This window comes from Xiphophorus couchianus, chromosome 21 (genome assembly GCF_001444195.1).
Source record: "Xiphophorus couchianus chromosome 21, X_couchianus-1.0, whole genome shotgun sequence".
NCBI lineage: Eukaryota > Metazoa > Chordata > Actinopteri > Cyprinodontiformes > Poeciliidae > Xiphophorus > Xiphophorus couchianus.
The window spans coordinates 18,351,177-18,369,471 of record NC_040248.1 but is presented as its reverse complement, the minus strand read 5'-3'; the positions used below and the strand labels follow the sequence as shown (position 1 = coordinate 18,369,471).

The following is an 18,295-nucleotide window of genomic DNA, read 5'->3' as shown; positions in this document are numbered from 1 at the left end:
AACTACACAAGCTGCTTAGTCATCAGTTTGTGGTTTACTTTAAGCAATTGTGGGGAAATTTACGCTAATAGGCTAACAGTGAAGTTACTTGCTAACTTTAAAAACATTTAGCTTTCCCTAAATTAATTTATCCAGATACATTATAAAGCATTAACTTATTTGGCTGTTTTGTAAACTTTCAGTTCAATAAAGTTCAACATTTGTGTTGAAATTTTGGCAATTGACTTTTAAGGTTAGCCATTTATATTTATGCTCTTATTTTGTAGTGGGTGAAGACTGTTTTCCCAATAACTTTACTTCAAACAAGAAACCTGCAGGAACAAAGTGAAACACAGACTGTACAGAGAAAGATATAAATATAAATGAAATGCCTAAGGGCATTCTAGAAGACATAAATTATAATGTCAAAATTAACTAGGGTAGATACAACTTGAACTGAAGTCAGCATTAGCTTCTACTAAATACAGTGTTGGTATAGAGTTTTACCCTTACACATAAACATAGTACAATAAGAGCATTTTATAACATATAAATTATAGTGTCAATTTATATGTTAATCTAGGAAAGCAATGTTTGAGGGTGGATATAACTTAAATTGAAGTTACCACTTTAGAATTAGCTTCAGCTAAATATAGTGTTGTATCGTTTTACCGCAAGCAGAACTAACGCTTTGATTAGAATGTAAGAGTTAGCGCAACTAACTTTTTAAGCTAGTTGGGTTTTAAAAACTAGCTTATAAACTTTTTAAAGCTAGTTTATGGGCTAGCTTCAGACTACAGTTGTCTGTAGACTTAAAAACTAGCTTAAAAAGCTTTTAAGCTACAGACTACAGACCACAGGAAGTGTTGTCCCTATTTTGCCATATTTGCTTACTCGCTGAAAGACAAATGCTTATTGGACGAAAGCATGAGAAAATGAAGGGGAACATCAAGTCTAGTACATATAAGCCTCTTTACACTCACTCTCTGACTTTACTTTTCTTGTTAACAACATATTAGGGTTACCAAAATTAAATCTAACATGGCTAATGCCAGAAATTATTTTTTAACTTCCTTTAAACTTTCACATATTTTACCTTTTTTGTTCTAGAATTGTCTTTTAAACTGCAGAGTGAGAAATAGAGAAAAGTGTGAGCCTCATGCCAGAGCAGTAGAGAAGTACCAACTCTGTTATTTTTGTTTAAATCTGTTTTTTATATAATTGTCTTTGGATAAGAGAGAAATATTTTAAGGGAAAAGCATGAGAAACTATGCATGAAATCGTGCATGGTCAAAAATAAGTTAAAAAAAAAAATTACATCTTGGACATTTTTTTAAGCTTCTGTAGTTTTTCTACAAACTGTAACGTCACCTTCCGGATACAGTCCATGTAGTTGTTGCGGTGCAGCGAGCCCTTGGCGAACTCGTCGGACTGCATGGGGAAGTGGGAGGCGACCACGGCGTCCAGAGCTCTCTGCAGCCCAGCTAGCGGCTCGCCTTTGAGTGTTGTGAAAAACGGCAACACCAACAGGGCCTGACTCTGAAGAGGCGAGAAGATTTCAACGATCAAACTCTGTGTCCGTGGGCTTTAATAACCTCGCCGGGCAAAAAAGAAAAGGTAGACGTGTGTCACCTTGAGATTCAGAGGCAGATTCATGTCGACCAGCAGCAGAGTGAAAGTGGAAAACACCTGCTGGAACGCTTTGTGGTCTACGTCCGAGCAAACGGAGGAGTCAATCTAAATCGGAAAAGAATATGGTCGTCGTTAGGCCAAAGTCGAACAAGTTGGACTCTTCACACTGGACTATTTGCTGTTTTTCTTCCACCTGCAGGAGCTTGGAGAGCAAGAGGAGAATGGCAGTTTTACTCTCTGAAGTGGACGAAGGTCCGTCCCACCAGGACTGCAAACTCATCCACCGCCTCAGAATTTCTTCCACCAGCTTCTGGCCCTGGGTTTTCCTAACAGAGCGCTCTCTGAAACTGTGGTCCAGCATGCCATTCAGCAACACACTGACCTGAAGGACACAGAGAGCCCATCACTCTACAACAACAAGGACGGCAGCAGCTGACGTATGGATGGCACAAGAAACCAACTAACAAAAACAACAAATCTTTTCCTGCACTCTTATGTCCCAGAGTACTTCCTGTCTAACCGCAGATTTTGCAGGAAACCTGAGCTCAAAGCCGGGCCCCTGAATCAAACATGAACTACCATGCTGGGATTCTCCGAGGAGGCCTTCATGAGGCGTGGCACGGCAGTTTCCAGATTTTTCAGCAGCTCTGTGTTGATGGTGGCCTGGAAGAGGCTGTAGAAGTACTCGCCGTGGGAGAAGCTGAGGAAGTTGTGGCTGTGACCGCCTGAGATCGGCACCGACAGCATGATGGTGTTCAACAGCAACTCCACCAGCTGCTCACTCTGCAGAAAACCACAAGCGCTCAAATCATTCTAATGTCATTCGAACAGAGAGGTGTAGTGTTTAAGTCCTTAGTAGTATTGTGGTCAAACTGACTGCCATTGCTGTAACCCAACATTGCCCCACTTTTTGAGTGTTGGCTTTGAGCCTCCAACCTGTTGGCTTATAGAAAAGGTGAGCTGCAGCAGTCCGTCCGCTAGCCTCCTGGTGTTTACGTCCAAGGATGGAAGCGCCTTCCTGTCTCCACCCGGCGCTATGCCTTTATACACCGTCATCAGGAGTTTGTGGCCAAGAGAGCTGCCGTACGCCGCATCCTTCAAGATAAACATGGAGGATCTAAGGTCATTTCTAGGCCTGTCGCAATAACAAATTTTGCTGGATGATAAATTGATTTGATCGACTAATCACATTTTCTGCTTTTCAAGATCTAATTTTTTGGAAAATTAATACAACTCCTTTTTTTTCCAACTTTAAACTCAGGTCAACTCACAGAAGGAATGGTTGAAATAAAAGCCAGTATTTTATGGGGTTTTTTGTTTTTACAAATGATAGAAATTAATGAAAAAAACCAAAACTTATTTAAGTTTAAAATTACCTTTGGTTTAAAAAAAAAATACTGATTTCTTAATAAAACAAGAAAAATACATCTTTCTGTATCTTCAGTGGAGAACTGCCAGTTCTTACCTGGCTGTGTAGAATGGAGCTGAGGAGGCCAGCTTTGTGAATCTGCTTACAGGAAGAAAGGACCATTTCCATTTGCTCATGGTGGCTGAGAGACCCAGAGTGGTACAGGTCTACTTCACACAGCTTCTCCACACTGTGGCGACAACAGGAGCAGAAAAAAAGTTTTATTGATTAAAATGAATCCAACATGTTCCGATTAGGAGTGCACCGACTGCAGTTTTCTGGCCGATCACATTTATTTAAAACACCTGACTCCATATTCTGATTTTGCCCATTACCGATGTTTTTTGTTTTTCTTTTGTCTGAGAAGTCACTAAATATAGCAACAAACTCGCTAAATTGGAAACAATGGATTGACTATTGGTAACCAAACTCAGTTTTCTAAGTATCAGCCAATTGCATTCTCCCAAAATTTTGAAAATCTACCGATTTTTTTATTTGTCCATTTGGGGTTTCTGCAGGTTTCACCATCTCAAATTTAAGACTTACTAGCGATCCAGACTTTGGCCGATACCAATTTTTCTTATCTGAATAGTTGCTAAAAGTCCCTTGCGGAGGTAGATAAGATCGGTGGATAAGATTTTGGGAGATTGCCAACCTTTCAAAATTACAAAAATCTGGTCAGACTTATTGGTGCACCCCTAATTTTGATCTTCTCAACAATCGTAGCATTTCATTGCAGTGGTGGAAACCTTTTACGAGAGATTTTTGTCCGCAAGCTGCTTTCGAGGCGGCCGCCATAAGGCGAAGCCATCAGAGCCTTGAGCAACGGCACGCACACCTCTGGCAGGTTCCTCATCACCTCCACGTCGGCCATGTTGAACCCCACGGCGGATGGCTCGCACACCACCGCTGCGGTCAATTCGAAAAACACTGAGCAGAACACTTCCTGTTCCAGCAGCTGCGAATAACATCACAAACGTATCATTTAGAACTTTCAGAGGAAACTCGACAATTCAACCTAGTGACTAAGCAAGCGGTACCTTCCAGAATCCTTGGTCTCCTTTGACGAGAATCATGGAGGCGAACTCCAGTAGACGGACAGTGATGGTGCACTTGCTGTAGTTGTACTGGTCTACCTCTCTCGGGCTGAAGTGAGACATCCTCTCGCCGAGACCGAAACAGCTCTCTGCGGCTGCCAGTCCGCGACTTGCAAGCTCCGTCAAGAAGAAGCGTGTGGCTTTCAGGAAGCTAGATTTGTCTTTTGAGCCTTTGGAGTATAATGAAAATATCAACTGAACTGATTAAGTATTCATACCACAGTCACACAAACACAACCTACTGAGAATGTGCTGAGGCTTGATGATGTGCAAGTCGATGAAGGTGTTGTAGCAGTCGAGGACGGCGAGTAGTAGGTCCATCCACTGCAGGGTGGCTCGGACGCTAAAGGGGCCCATCAGGTCCCTGAGCGTTGGTTGGGAGAGGAGGCCCCCACCCTCAAACCGGGAGATCAGGAAGTCGATGCCATGATCCTTTAGCATGCCCTCCAACCACTGCGGCGGAGATTTCTTTCCTGATTCACAGAACCCACTTAAAGTCAGGAGTTTTTTTTGTTTTTTTAAGAAAAGAAAAAAGAAACTTGGAACATGAACAGTTCCAAGTCTCCCGTTCTCACCTGGGAGGAGGGGAATAAACTCATAGAGAAGCTCCATGCATTTGTGGCGACACTCTGTCTGCGGTCGGCCGCACTGCTCCAGCAGCCACACCACCAGATCTGACAGGCACAGCTTCTCATCAGGTGGGAACCCCCTGAGAGAGAGAGGCACACGATGTAGTTTAACTCCAACACTCCACCTTGGTCGAAGTGGTGCGTACACAGATTGCTCACCTTGGGATGCGTCTCTTTGCATTGTGCTGATTGAGACTGGGGGCTTTGTGTTTGATTATTCTCTTCAGATGATCGATGGCACTGCAGCACTGCTGCACAGTACCTGGAGATAAAAGCAAGAGACTTCACCTGTTATGGATTGTTGAGTTCTACGTTCTCCATAACACAGAATTCCCCAAGTTTTTCCACTTAGGTAACCCTAATCAAACAGAAAAATCCTGACTGCTTAGCAACCCAAATAATAAAACCTCAGTAGCTTGACTAAAACTATACTGAATATATGTCTATTGGACTCCCTTTATCTTGAACTATGTAATACTAAATAAGTCATCACTAAATAGGTCACCGCTGTTAGCATCATTTGTCTTCATCTTGAGCAGCCTTAAGTTATCAGTTTTCACCCGACTAGGTAAAAAATGTTAACACAGACATTACAGAAATATGGGGATTTGAACTAAAATGTAACGTCATCTGCATAAAGTGAAACCTTATGTTCATTATAAACTAATTGGAGGGATAATACCAGGGGGTTTTGATAGCTAAACCCAATTTGTGCCTTGTTCAAAATGAAAAGGTTTCAGATTTTTGATCTGTTATAAATCTACTAACATTTGAACCTAACCAAAATAGGGAGCTCCATTTCACATGTCCAAAGGCTATGTCTGCCCAAAGAGAAATGCTAATGAGATAATGGTCTTTTACAAATTAAATTAGAACTTCAGCTTTTTTTTGTTGGCAGAACTGTTTCTAATTTATGTGCAGATACTTTGCATCTGTCATCTTCTCTTTATAAACTATATCTATTTTCTTTTTATTTGGATTTTATGCAAATGTTTAAGTGATCTCAATTTACTATTCTTTAAAGATTGTTCCAGAGACCACGTTTCCTCTTTGAACATGTTTCAGTACAGTCCCATGTGACGGACCTTTGCTAACCATAGATTAAATGTTTCTTTGGTATGTTCATATATCTTGATAAAGACTTGTCATTTTTAGCCATTGTCGAAAGGAAGTCATGTGAAATCTCAACTTTCTCAACTACATGCACAATAGTATTTACATGGATGTTGGTCATTGTTAAAGAGTTAAATTCAAGGAAATCTTTGAGGAAAACCCCTTTGGAGACTACAGAAGACTTGAAACACCTTTTTTAGGTTTGCCATCACAGAGTTTAAGGGGTGGAGCTATTTTTGGCACTGTATATATGAAGATGTACTGAAATATACCCATGGATCGCTCATCCGAGTGCGCCAGAGCCAAACTTTCAACAAAAATGACGAGAACTTCGAAGACGAACTGCTCCACCAAAGAGTTTTCTTCTCTGAAGGTAAAAAAAAAAACACCACTTTACATCAGACATAAGATTAGTTTCTGATTTATTTTATTTTTTAGATAACTGGATCAAAAAAACAATAAAACTGAAACCCTTAGCAGAACCCGGGGTCATACCTGAACTGTCTGTAGATGCTGTTGAAAGCCAGGCCTGCGCCAAGTCTTTTAAACCCGTTGGGGTGGAGAGCCAGGCTGTAAATGCGCTTAAACAGGGACTTCATGTTGGCAGGGCTCTTCTCCTGCTGCTTGGGCGTGGTCTGTTTGATCGACCACTTGACGAATTCTTCGATGCATCGCCCACAGAAGTCTCTGAGGGTGCTGTCGGTTGGGTCAATCACGCCGTCCTAAACATGAGCTTGGTTAGAATGCTGCACATAAAACCAGCTGGAGGAAAACGTCAAAGTCCCCAAAGCATCACTCACCAAAATGGCCTCCAGAACGGCCACCGTGTCTTGGCTCTCGAACTTCTTGTTGTTGGTGAACCAGTGAATCAGCTGCATGACCAGCGGTTCAAAGAGTTGCCTGGTTACCTGCAGAACAGATCAGAAACTCTAAATCAAAACGGTTAAATTCAACATATACCCGACTACATTTGTTTTCCCATGAAAATTTGTACCTGGTCTACGTCGCAGGCCAGACGGAGCAACACAGGAAACAGCTTTTTGTGCAACTTGTACATAGGAGGAAGTCTGTTCTCCCCTTCCACCATCTGAGCACTCTTCCCAACCATGTAGACCACCAAGCTGTGGAGCAGCTCGCAGGCTGCCACCTGGAAAGGCAAATGACATGTCGGTGAAGATCTGTTTTTCTGAAAGCATTTGGAGTGTCGTCTGTCTGGTGAGTGAAGGCGTACTTTGGTCTGTCTGTCGCTTGTGGACAGAGCCAGTTCGCTGACGCGCGGCAGAAAGGGATCCAGGTAGATCACAGGCTTCATGTCGGTGAACGGCACGGCGAAGCTGAGTCTTTTCTCCGAATCCCAGGCAACAAATTTCTTCATCATTTCTTCTGATGAGACCACTGCAAGCCAAAACAAGGAAAATCCTTCACATTTAATGGCACCGAAAACTGAATAAATCTTTAATCGCAACAGCCCATTACATAACACTAAAAAACTGTAAACAGACAAACAAATTAAAAAAAAGTCCAGCCTTCCAGCAGGAAATATGGGCATTTCTGAAAACAGAGATTCAACACTTTTTATAAAACTTCAACCTTCTCCAGACTTAAGTTTTGCTTCTTTTGGAGTATTCTTGTGAACATTATTTGCCATTATTTCTCAATCGGTCAGGCTTTAAATAAAGAACCTGCAAAAGCTGCAAACTGTGAAGACGTTTTTGGTGGGTGGAAGTGGGAATTTATCAAATTGTTTATGATTTATCATAAAAAAATTTAGAATTTTTATTTATTTTTGTTATTATCCATGTCAAGATAAATTTTGGTGGCCGATAAATGGTTCCAGTAATTATTGCGGTAAGCGATAATATTGTTATTTTGAGACCATTTTCAAGCAATATATTGATAATGGCATAATAATGCAATTCGCCGCCTGAATGACCATTAATGACCGGAATATATTTTAAATATAAAACAAAATAAAAACACGACAATCAAAAACAATAAATAAAACGGAAATAAAAACCACTCACAACTGAAACCATAAATAAAATGATGATGTCTCTGTAAAGCAAATTTCCCTTCAAAAATATTAGTAATCAGAATTGAAATTATCGAGTTCAGTCACTGTCCTGCAAAACTATTACCTAAAAGTAAGTAATATGTTTTTAAAATTATAATCTTCCTAAAATATTGTGTTTAAAGTCCAAATTGCTCACTGCTAGGTGGAAGCATGAAAAGAAAAAGAAAAGTGAAGGAGTATGGAGACATAACTGGCTGCATGATGCACAAATACATGGATACTTAAACGGATGAACAAAAAAGTGGATGGGAAGAATAGATTATAAATGGATGGGTGATCAGAGCTTTCAGTGAATGGCAATAATAAAGTCAGGACATACAAATATGATCTTTGTTCATGTTTTTTCAGACTAAGATAAAAGATGGAGCTTTTCGTCACCAAACATTTAAGCTAGGTTTGGCGTACAACAAAGGATTCCTTAGCATCTCATAATGAAAGCATCTATTTCTTCACCGTTGGGCTGAATCCCTTTAAATTGGCATCTTGTGTTTGAATCTTTACCCGTCACAAGGTTCCTGTTCAGCTTTCCTCCCAGGTGGCCGAGCAACTTCACCACCCTCAGCCTTAGCGTTACGAGAGGAACATCTTCCTGCGCAGAGAAAACAATTAAAAAACGCTGGGTTATGAGTTTTAAGAATTGATTTTGTTTCAATGAATTCTTATTGAATTTCGCTTAATAGAAGGGGTGTATGTCACCTGCTTTATCAAAATATAATGTATCGGTTTGCTTAGGTGACAATACGATGTTTGCCGATATCACGGTAGGATTTAAGTTCAATTTAATCAAATGTGTGGTTGATATGAGGCGATATACCGCTATATAACACAATCACTTACCAACCAGCTCACAGACATCGGGCATTTCAATCTAACAATATCTTAAACTTTAAATGACAGATTTTTATTTATGTTTTGCACCGATGTAACTGGATAGCAAGGTTTCCCCCAGAAAACTTGTTAAGCCCAGTGGTTGGGCGCTAGGGCAGTCATTCATGCAGCGGCCAGTCGGGTTTGATTTTAGTTAAAAAATGTTTAAAGTTGACAAGAAATTTGAAAATATCACTTGATAATTATGTATTATTGAAAGATTGGAAGATTAATACCTGAAAGCCAACAATAAAGTCTTAAAAAATGCAAACATTGTAAAACGATTTAAATAAATGAGCAATGCATAGCCTGGTGGGGGCACAAGTGAAGCCTGGTGGCCCGCCAGGCTGATAATACACTGGGGGAAACACTAGATAGATAATCATTTAACATAGACTGATCCGTTGTTACCTCTAATGAATAGTTCATGACTTTCCGTAGCAAAAGAAATAACTTGGGTCCTACCATGGAAAGCTGGTTGGATTTCTTGAGGAGCCTCGTCATCACTCTGCTGTATCCTTTGTCCCGTCTTGAAGACAACGAGGACATCACCTCCCAGTTGCTCTCATCTTTGTCTGAAGCAAAAAGAATCGGATTTAAATCTTCTTCACCTAGTGAAGTGAAAACAAAAGCAAGAAAAGTCCTGATCCCGCCGGTCCCCTTGGTGCTTCTTACCGCTGGAGGAGGTGGTCTTCAGGTATCCATCCAGGAGGGGCAGGATGTCGGCGTAGCACGGCTGCATGGTGTCCAGCGGGAGGCGGGAGGACCAGTCCTCCAGAGCGTCCAAGGCTGCGTTCGCTAGAGGAATGTGACTTAGACCCAACCTCAGAGCCGTCTGGAACCGAACAAGAACGTCTTTGACAATCTTTGTAAGCTGACTTCTACAGCTAACTAAACATTTTGAGCGATTCATAATAACTCATCTATGATTCTATAGCTGTTTTATCACTAAATGTTCAATTTAAAAAAAGTAAGGCAAATGTGGTTGCTGCGTTCCCACAAACTCTGGATTATTCTTATTTACTTATATTCAATGTTTTATAGCATTGAATAATTACGAGAAATTATTAATATGCTTGTAATTCGAGGTTTGTGTTTTGAATTGTCAAAAAATATGAGGAATGATGAAAACGTGAAAGTCAAGGGAATATAAAACACTGTCTACATGAACTTAAATGAATTGAAGAGAAACAAAAGACAAGAAATTTAAGACAAAAACAGAACAAATTTGGGTGGAAAAAAAGCAACTTTAAATTAATTGAAATGAAACAAAAATTGCAAATTAAACAAATGAAAAGCAAAAAAGTACACTTAAAGATGTTTTGAGTTTAGACAGAAAACTCTGGGAGTGTTCCAAGTTGGTTTTAACTTCTCAGGACAAACGAGGTTTAGCTGCATTTTCATTACCAGTTCTCCTAAACCTCAGTTATGTCACTAAGCAGAAGAAATTTCAAAACCGCCCCTGCCCCTACCTCCAGAGCTGGACTGTAGGCCTTCATGTCCAGAGCAACGATGTTGTGGTGCAGAGAGAGGACAAAGGTCAAGCAGGAAGCCAGCAGCTCATCCTTGTACTGCTTCATTCGGACACACACCTGGAAAGAAACACGCGTGTTATAAAATGTGTGTTAGGAAATTACCCCCAGACAAACAAACAAACAAAAGAAAAGTGTTCCAAAATGAGAAAATACCTCTTTCCCAAACTTTGAGAAGAGAGCAAAGCAAGCACTTCTGACGGTGTCATCCTGAGTGGACGCTGAACTTCTCAGTCCCACACCCTGATCAAAAGAAGATTTTATATTTGTAAATTAAAGCCTATGCTTTTGAAGCGTACTTAAATTTTTTTTATAAAGTTAAACAAAGGAAAAATGACCTGGTAGTACTTGATCCTCTTGGCGATTTTCATGCCGACCGACAGCAGCTTATAGAAGCCGCTGACGAGTGGATTTCGTATGGAGTGCAGGATCAGTTCGTGGCTCAGGGGATACATCCAGGACTGGAAGTACTCCACATGTGTATTCAGCAGCAACTCACTGCAGAGAAGAAGAAAACTAAAGACTTCTCCCATTTATTGCCAGGGTTTCTGCAGTTTCCTCCAACTCAAATTTTAAGACCTTTTCAAGACCATTATGGAATGTAAGACTTGTATCATGACGGAAATAAAATTGTAATATTTAGTAGTGCCAATCTAGTGTCAAATGGCGATAAATTTACACTTATCCATGATAGACACAAAAAAAGCTCCTGCTACTTAGCTAGCTAGTTTGACAATGATGTCAAACTAGCTTTTTTTTGTTCCCACTAACTAGCTACCCAGCTAGCTAGGTAGCTTTTTGATGATGTCAAAAAGCCCCAACTACTACATCTCACCTCTGGAAGATAATTAACATACATTAACAAAACTCCACTAGCTAGTTAGCTGTAGCCTCAACCGCCTTAAGTCACAGACTGGAATGAAGATGTCTGCGTGGAACTCAAATGTTTACTTGACAGAAAAGTCCGGAGAGAAAAATAAATTGCATAGAATTTACGAGATTAAATAGTCATGCCGTGATAAAACCTGAGATCAACTTATTTAACACCATTTTACATTTTTTTTAAAGATTTGTTCAAGACATCTTATGCCCTTAATTTCAGATCCATGAATTCAAGACTTTTTAAGGACGTGAAGTCATCTTGTATTGTAAAAGTTGTAAAACATAACCTTGTAAAAGTTGGATACCTACAACCGTTCTGTATTTAAACGCTTTAATAAAGTAATGTTTAGGTAATGAAAACTACGTGGAAAACAAAGCACACGGCTGGTGGGTGGACAAAAATTGGGTTTGATCTCATTTCTGTACCTGCAGAAGTCGACCAGGTTGATAAAAGCAGTGAAGTCTTTGATCTTATTGGGCAACAGGTTTGCTGTAGGGTCCGAAGAGGGAAGGACGTGGGCTGCATCGTCGGGGGCCTAGCCAACACAAAGACAAGCTCCAGGGATTACAGTCAGAATCATCGGGCAAGGAGGAGTTTTGAGTATTATTAATGCAGATGCATAAAGAGCGGCCGTCACCTCCTCTCCTGTTGCTATTTTCTGCACGGATAAGTCCAACTTTTCCACAATGCGCAGAATTGACTTGACCAACTCGTCGTAAAGAAGGCGGCTCACGGAGCCCAGAGCCGCGTTCTGACTCAGGAAAGCTCCGTCTAGAAATCCCGAATCCTACAGGAAGTGAAATGACGCCAAACCCGATGATGGTGGCAAAGAAGGCCAAACCGATACATTTCACCTCTGGAAGATAATTAAATTGAAACATAACTCCACCTTCAGCTGATCGCAGTCCAAAAGACCCTTATAGAGCGGGAGGTAATTGGCACTGGCGGGAACTTTCCATTTTCCAGTCCGAACTTCCGCGGACTCAGAGGAACTGTCCTAAGAGAAGAAATAGAAATAAAAGCCTCTTTTGTTTTTGTGGTAAGAAGAAAAGGAGCGGATGTCACATTCAGTAATTCTGTGTGAACCACATGTAAACAGCACGACTGACCTCAGGTAGCGTGATGGGTTTTGAACAGACTCGAATCAAACCCTGGTGCACTGAAAAAAAGAAGCAAGGCTGAACATTGACTTCTGTCCAAAAGCACTGACATACAGAAACAATAAGCTTAAAGTTTAAATTTATCTTTACACACGTTGATTTATTCTAAACGGAGAGTCAAAATGCATCAATATCACAAGAGCGAGATTGCTGTGATGTTGAATGAAAAAAAACAACAAAACAAATCATTTCGAAACTTTGACATGCATTATTGCTCACTTCAAGAAACGATGTTTCATAAAAGGTACAGTAGATGACAATAAGAACAGTCCCAGCTGGAACGCCGAAGACGGAGAAAATTTGTTTTTTGCGATCACATCAACTCCGACCATTAAAGCAGATCGACAAGACAAAGGCTTCACCAGAACAATAGAAACATTTTGAAATGACTTGGACAGAGTCCAGAATTAAATCTGACATAGATCTGTTGGGTTTCCTGAGAAGGGCCGTGGACAAGAAACTTCCTCCCAGCCTGAAAACATAGACACAGATGTAGAACGTAGACACTTAAACTTATGTATTTATGTTTGTATGGATATGTGGTTAATTGGTCAATAGATGGATGGTTAACTGGTCGATGGTTGGTTGGATAACTGGTGATGAACGGATCAATGTAACACAATGGGAGATTAATAGCCTGTCCATCCCCATCCCACCCACCGTTCAAGGCATCAGCCATTGGATCCAAGTGTTTTGCGGCTCAACCTACCCACTGAGCTGATAAAACTCCACAGCACTGGTCCTTTGGAGGCCACGGCCACAAAGACCTTCAGGATGGACCTGCTGCAGGCAAACTGCATCCTCTCGCTGTACTGAGGGAAGGTGTCAATCTGCACCACCAGGAGGCGCTCTAGCAGTGGGGTATACACCTCTGGAATCTATATACGCAAAGGAGTCGCTGCAGTATATTAGCGCAACCTTTCCCTCTGACTTATTGTGCAGTGTCCTCATGTCTCTACCTTGTCCAGATGAATAAGGACACTGGCTATGGAGTCCAGGAAGCTGGGCAGCTGGTAGAAGCTGTCATCTTCCCCGTCAGACTCAGTCAGATACATCTGCTTGCAGCGCTGAATTAACTCCGTGTACATCAGGTCCACGTCCTGGGGGCACACCTTTTTGCACGGCTGCACAAATCAAAGACAAACGGGATAAACTAAGAGTGAGAACACGCAGTAGTAAATCCAAGCAATTGTATTTATTGTGGTTTCATGTGAAAAGCAGCTGATTGAGCATTTAAAGGTTGCAATTAACTTACAGCTGCAAAGAAGCCATATCCGCGTATGGCGATGGACAGCTCCTTGTGCGTCGACTCCATGGTTTTAATGATGCCGCAGAACTTTTGCATGAAGAACTTCAGCTTGCTTTTGTGCTCTTCAATGTTGTCCGCCACTAATAGGGCCACCTGGGAGAAGGTCAGCGGCAGCAGCACAGCACTTCAGGTAAATGAATCGTTAAAAAAGCGTACACATGTAATTATGTCATAAGCAGATGAATAGGGTTAGGAATGGAGTTTCTGTTTTCTAACCTGTTTGAGGAAGGCTTCGAGCGCGCTGTAGCTGGTCTTCTTCATCTCGCCGTTGATGTGTCCGCAGAGCTTACACATGGTCTCGAACAGAGCCCTGTAGTGGTCCATGAGGCAGCCGCTGAACTGGGACGCATGTCTGGCAAACAACCGGAGCCCGGCTGCCGAGAGAATGATGCACTTTTATTCTAATTTAATCATCTTTAAACACTGTTAGGTGCAGAGGCGTATTAGACCCACTGTAGATATAAAAAAAAAGGAAGGAAAAAAAGGAGGAGTACATTTTTGAGAAATTTTTTTTTTGATTTCTAGAAAACAAACTTGGAAATGTCTGACCTTGAAAAGTCAAACATTTGTAAGAAAAACACTCAGAAATTTTGAGACCAAACTCAGGAATTTTATGGAATGTTTTTTATTTTATTTTCTGAGTTTCAAAAATCGAACATTTTTGAATTTTGGGAATTTTCTGAATTGCAAAAGACAAAAAATTTTAAACCTTAGAAACGCCAATTTCTTTTCTAGAAAATTCCTCAGACTAGTCTCAAAGTTTCAGAATTTTTCAAGCAAGTTTTCAAACTCAGAAAAATCAAAGTTTTTTTTTTTGTTTTCAAAAAATTTCTAAGATTAATGGCAACATGTCTGAGATTTTTTCAGCAAATTTTCAACTTCTCAAACCGAGGAATATCCAAGTTTCCAAGACATTTTTTTGGCATATATGTACTCCTCCTCCTTTTCTATCTACAGCGGCCCTAATAAGTCAAATACATAGATATTGTGTTGCTTTGATAAAAAAATTTAAAAAAATAACAAGGCTCACCAAATGTGACAGCGTAGCGATTCATTTCCATCTGTGAAACAGTAACAGCCACAAGGTTTTTGGTATACAGCTTTTTAAAAGTTTTCAAAACTCTCCATCTTTCAGATGTTGTCACGTTACCACAAAGAATGTGTTTATTACCTTCTGATGAGACCAAAACAAAGTAACGCATAATAGCATCGATGCAGAAGGACAGATTAAATTTTCACAAAACGAAGACCAGAAGAAGAGGAGGCAACTCTTTTCTTCGGCAGATAGAGGGAGACGGATCACTGTGGCTCCGTATAAGAAACGTTCTATAAATTATAAAGGCATAATTTTCCCTTCCTTTTCCATTTCCTATTTTATTGACCTCATTTTTTGTCCTGTGTAAAAGTTGCATAATTAATTTCCTTGAAAAAAAAAAAAAATCTGAATATAGAAATATTTCTTTTTGGCTGACGTTCCTCGGCTTTCAAGAAATAAAAACCTCAATTACGCACACCTTATTAAAATATGAAGACCAGGAAGCTGGAATTAAAGCTGAAAACAGTTCAATATCACACCGACTCAAAGGAGCACAAATCCACACATCCTTTACCTTCAACTTCACAATTCTGCACTAATTTGTGATGGTCCATCTATAAAAAAATTTCAATAAAATACTCTGGATATCCTGGTTTTAACATGTCCAAAAAAACCCCCAAAAAAGCAGATAAAGTGCATTAATAACCTGAGGAGTGATGGACTTCAGGGCATATTGAAAGATTTCTTTGGATGTAACCCGGTCTGAAAGAGAGAAAAAAAAAAACAATACTTTTTAAAAATCTCAATATAAGTCGACGCAACGTAAATATGTCGGACGAGCGCATCGTCATCCACCTTCTTCCATGGTTTTGGCGAAATTAACCATCAGGGCAGTTAAGCCTCGTAAACATCCAGCCACAACCAAAAGCTTTGGCTCTTTTGTTGAGGAAGTCATCTGGAAGAGAGAGTGGGGGGGGGGACAAGAGAATCAATCAGTACAACACACGTGTCTGCTAACAACAGATAGCAGCTTTTTCAAGTCTAATTCTAATTTTAGATACAAGTTCTGAGCGTTGAACTGGTGGGAACTCGAGATTACGGCAATCGGCCTCAAACCACCGCGCGCTTCTTATCTTCCCTGTCCTTTCACTAAATGAAACAAAGGAACAAAGAAAAAAAAAAAAACACAACCTGCTCTTTGAGCTCCGCAAGATAGACCTTGTACAACTTGTCGGAGTTGTTGACCATTTCGCTGGGATGAACCTCCGCCAGAACCCCGAGCAACTCATAGATTTTGCCGAGAACTGAGGAGGAAAAAAAAACAAAAGAAAGCTAACGACGAGCCCAATCGTCTCATGTCAAAAAAAGAGAACTCACCCGAGTCGGGTAACTTGCTCCTCTGACAGAGTTCGCTGTAGAATCTGTTGAAGATGTCGCCGATTTTGAACTCTGCAGCCACGCTGGAGGCCTTGGTTGTTTGAAGGACCTGCAGAGCGGTCAGTGAGAGTGGAGTCAAGAGAGGAACAAATTGTCTCCTTTTAAGATAAAATGCTGTAAGAATGAAGTCTTTCAGATCCCTGTTGAAACATTTTACCCCTCTCATCTTACCAGAATTGCTTCAAGTTATCTACATGTGAAAGGGTTTCAGGAGTGAACGGTCACAACACAGGAACTGTGTTGGAACTGTGTGCACCTAGTGGTGCTGCATAAATCACCCCCACCTTCCCAATTTCGTTCATTTTGGCTGATCGGTGATCGCCTGCTGATCTTATCTACCGCCACCTCAACCGTCTGCAAAATCAGCCGCAGTCACCTTTTGCGCGGTTATCAATAATCACATCACTTTTGCAAACTTGGCGACTTATTTTGTGGCTTTTCAGAGAAAACAAAAAAACTGTACAGGCCAAAAATCTTTTTTTTCTCTTTAAATCGGTGATCGACCAGAAAACTGCGATTGGTCCACCCCTTGTCTTGACCATCACATTACCACCACTAAGCTTGACTTTACATCCTATGTTTGAGATATTTTAGCCTACTTCATGTTGCCAGTCAGGTCCTATTAAATGTTTTTCTTATTTTATTCTACAGGTCGGTTATTAAATAGGTCTGAAATACTAAAATAGAATCAAAATCGCAATAAAATAAGGAGGAAAATTATATTTCAAGGCCGAGATGGCTTGGATATCTCCCCCCTTAATAGATAAATGCAATAATCAAGACATAAATTTGTATTTACTTGTCAACTTTGACTGGTATTAAAGTTTATTTCGTAATGTGAAATAGTTAAGTTACTAAGTTGTCTGTACTCGGTCAACACTACATAGGAAACAAAAAGCTTACCTTTATAAGCAGCTCCAACACCGGCGTCCTACATTTGGCAACTTTTTCTTTTGTGTACGTGCCCATGCACATGTCCTGCACAACGAAAACAATAAATAAACTAAGAAACCATTCTGCTATTAAACGTAACGTAGCAAACATCCCAGACTGTGGACGAGCTCACTCTTATGTCTGTGGCATAGGTTTTCTCCCAGCCTTTGACTCTCGGCGACACTTTGTCCAGAAATTTCTCTAGGAACAGCAGAATTTCCACCCGGGTGTCCCGCAGCTGGAAAAAAAAAAAAAATGCATCAAAACATAAGATTTTTATGATGACTTTGTGATTGTTTAACGGCAGAATGGTGCAAAAAACGCTCACCTCCTCCAATGGCAGGGACTTCCTGAGGAAGCTAAGCAGTCCATAGTCTTTTGAGAACAACAGTGACGTCTGTAAAGCTTTGTTAGATGGAAATAGAGAGAAAGCATGCGTCAGTGCTTCTTCAATTCATGTTATGAAAATTATTTTTTATGGCAATCAATCCGATATCAGCCTCAACAAAGAAACTAATCTGCTTTTGGAGAAACTTTGCAAGAACCTAATCTGCTAATATGGCAGGAAAGTGTGTGCTTTGCATGGCTTGAACTTCTCAGCATCTTTGTTTTGCTCAGAAAACCACGTGGTTACAGAATAACAACAATAGGAGCTCAGGTTCCGTTTTGGCGGTAGATCTTTATGATACAAGATATATAAAAAAAAAGGACTTTAGCAGGCTTATGAAAGTATTTTCTGTACGACGAACAAACAATTAATACTTGTGCATAAGCAGAGCGCCTTGTTCCTCAGTATATTTCACCGCTGTCAACAACTCAAGCATGAATGAGCTCAAACTGTAAATCTCTGAATGGAGTTTGGCGCCATTTGGCTATGTGACCACCTCTCTTACCCAGTTCATTCTCAGTGGTTGTTAGCATGCACTCCTGCCCCAGATCACCGATTATATCGTGACACTTCAGGGCTGCAGAGCGACTGTCTTCATCTGAAAGTAATTCATGGAGTTTGAGAAGAAGCCCCTGGATCCCTGAAGCGGGGACGCTTTGGGAAGACAAGACTCCAGCCATCCGTCCGAGCTGGAACAGGCTGCTAAATGCCCCGCATTACTTGAGAGCAGCCACAGAATGAAGGAGGTCAGAAGAAGCAAAACAACCTGCCAGGCGGAGACACTTCAATCAAATCCTACACCAGGAAGAGCGACAACA

The 18,295-nt window shown here is 40.7% G+C and overlaps 1 protein-coding gene across 2 annotated transcripts in view; it reads right to left on the bottom strand.

Annotated features, from left to right (window-relative positions):
- Positions 1-18,295, bottom strand: part of prkdc (protein kinase, DNA-activated, catalytic subunit) — a 41,314-nt gene extending 23,019 nt beyond the window's left edge. The window contains exons 1-39 of one of the 2 annotated variants that reach the window (XM_028005625.1): positions 17,983-18,295; positions 17,418-17,494; positions 17,223-17,327; positions 17,060-17,134; positions 16,097-16,205; positions 15,911-16,023; positions 15,575-15,674; positions 15,426-15,481; positions 14,714-14,744; positions 13,900-14,057; positions 13,630-13,776; positions 13,334-13,498; positions 13,084-13,252; positions 12,324-12,373; positions 12,104-12,211; positions 11,852-12,001; positions 11,640-11,749; positions 10,670-10,829; positions 10,488-10,574; positions 10,272-10,391; positions 9,475-9,634; positions 9,265-9,374; positions 8,434-8,521; positions 7,090-7,253; positions 6,853-7,005; positions 6,659-6,766; positions 6,354-6,580; positions 6,131-6,225; positions 4,905-5,007; positions 4,692-4,825; positions 4,359-4,589; positions 4,060-4,286; positions 3,769-3,977; positions 3,077-3,209; positions 2,548-2,706; positions 2,191-2,394; positions 1,805-1,993; positions 1,612-1,716; positions 1,351-1,518 (exon numbers count right to left, since the gene is read on the bottom strand). In XM_028005625.1, coding sequence (XP_027861426.1) covers positions 1,351-1,518; positions 1,612-1,716; positions 1,805-1,993; positions 2,191-2,394; positions 2,548-2,706; positions 3,077-3,209; positions 3,769-3,977; positions 4,060-4,286; positions 4,359-4,589; positions 4,692-4,825; positions 4,905-5,007; positions 6,131-6,225; positions 6,354-6,580; positions 6,659-6,766; positions 6,853-7,005; positions 7,090-7,253; positions 8,434-8,521; positions 9,265-9,374; positions 9,475-9,634; positions 10,272-10,391; positions 10,488-10,574; positions 10,670-10,829; positions 11,640-11,749; positions 11,852-12,001; positions 12,104-12,211; positions 12,324-12,373; positions 13,084-13,252; positions 13,334-13,498; positions 13,630-13,776; positions 13,900-14,057; positions 14,714-14,744; positions 15,426-15,481; positions 15,575-15,674; positions 15,911-16,023; positions 16,097-16,205; positions 17,060-17,134; positions 17,223-17,327; positions 17,418-17,494; positions 17,983-18,157 — 5,232 coding nt within the window. In that variant the 5' untranslated portion in view covers positions 18,158-18,295. The remainder of the gene's footprint in view (positions 1-1,350; positions 1,519-1,611; positions 1,717-1,804; positions 1,994-2,190; positions 2,395-2,547; positions 2,707-3,076; positions 3,210-3,768; positions 3,978-4,059; positions 4,287-4,358; positions 4,590-4,691; positions 4,826-4,904; positions 5,008-6,130; positions 6,226-6,353; positions 6,581-6,658; positions 6,767-6,852; positions 7,006-7,089; positions 7,254-8,433; positions 8,522-9,264; positions 9,375-9,474; positions 9,635-10,271; positions 10,392-10,487; positions 10,575-10,669; positions 10,830-11,639; positions 11,750-11,851; positions 12,002-12,103; positions 12,212-12,323; positions 12,374-13,083; positions 13,253-13,333; positions 13,499-13,629; positions 13,777-13,899; positions 14,058-14,713; positions 14,745-15,425; positions 15,482-15,574; positions 15,675-15,910; positions 16,024-16,096; positions 16,206-17,059; positions 17,135-17,222; positions 17,328-17,417; positions 17,495-17,982) is intronic. The other variant, XM_028005624.1, reaches the window with a different exon arrangement.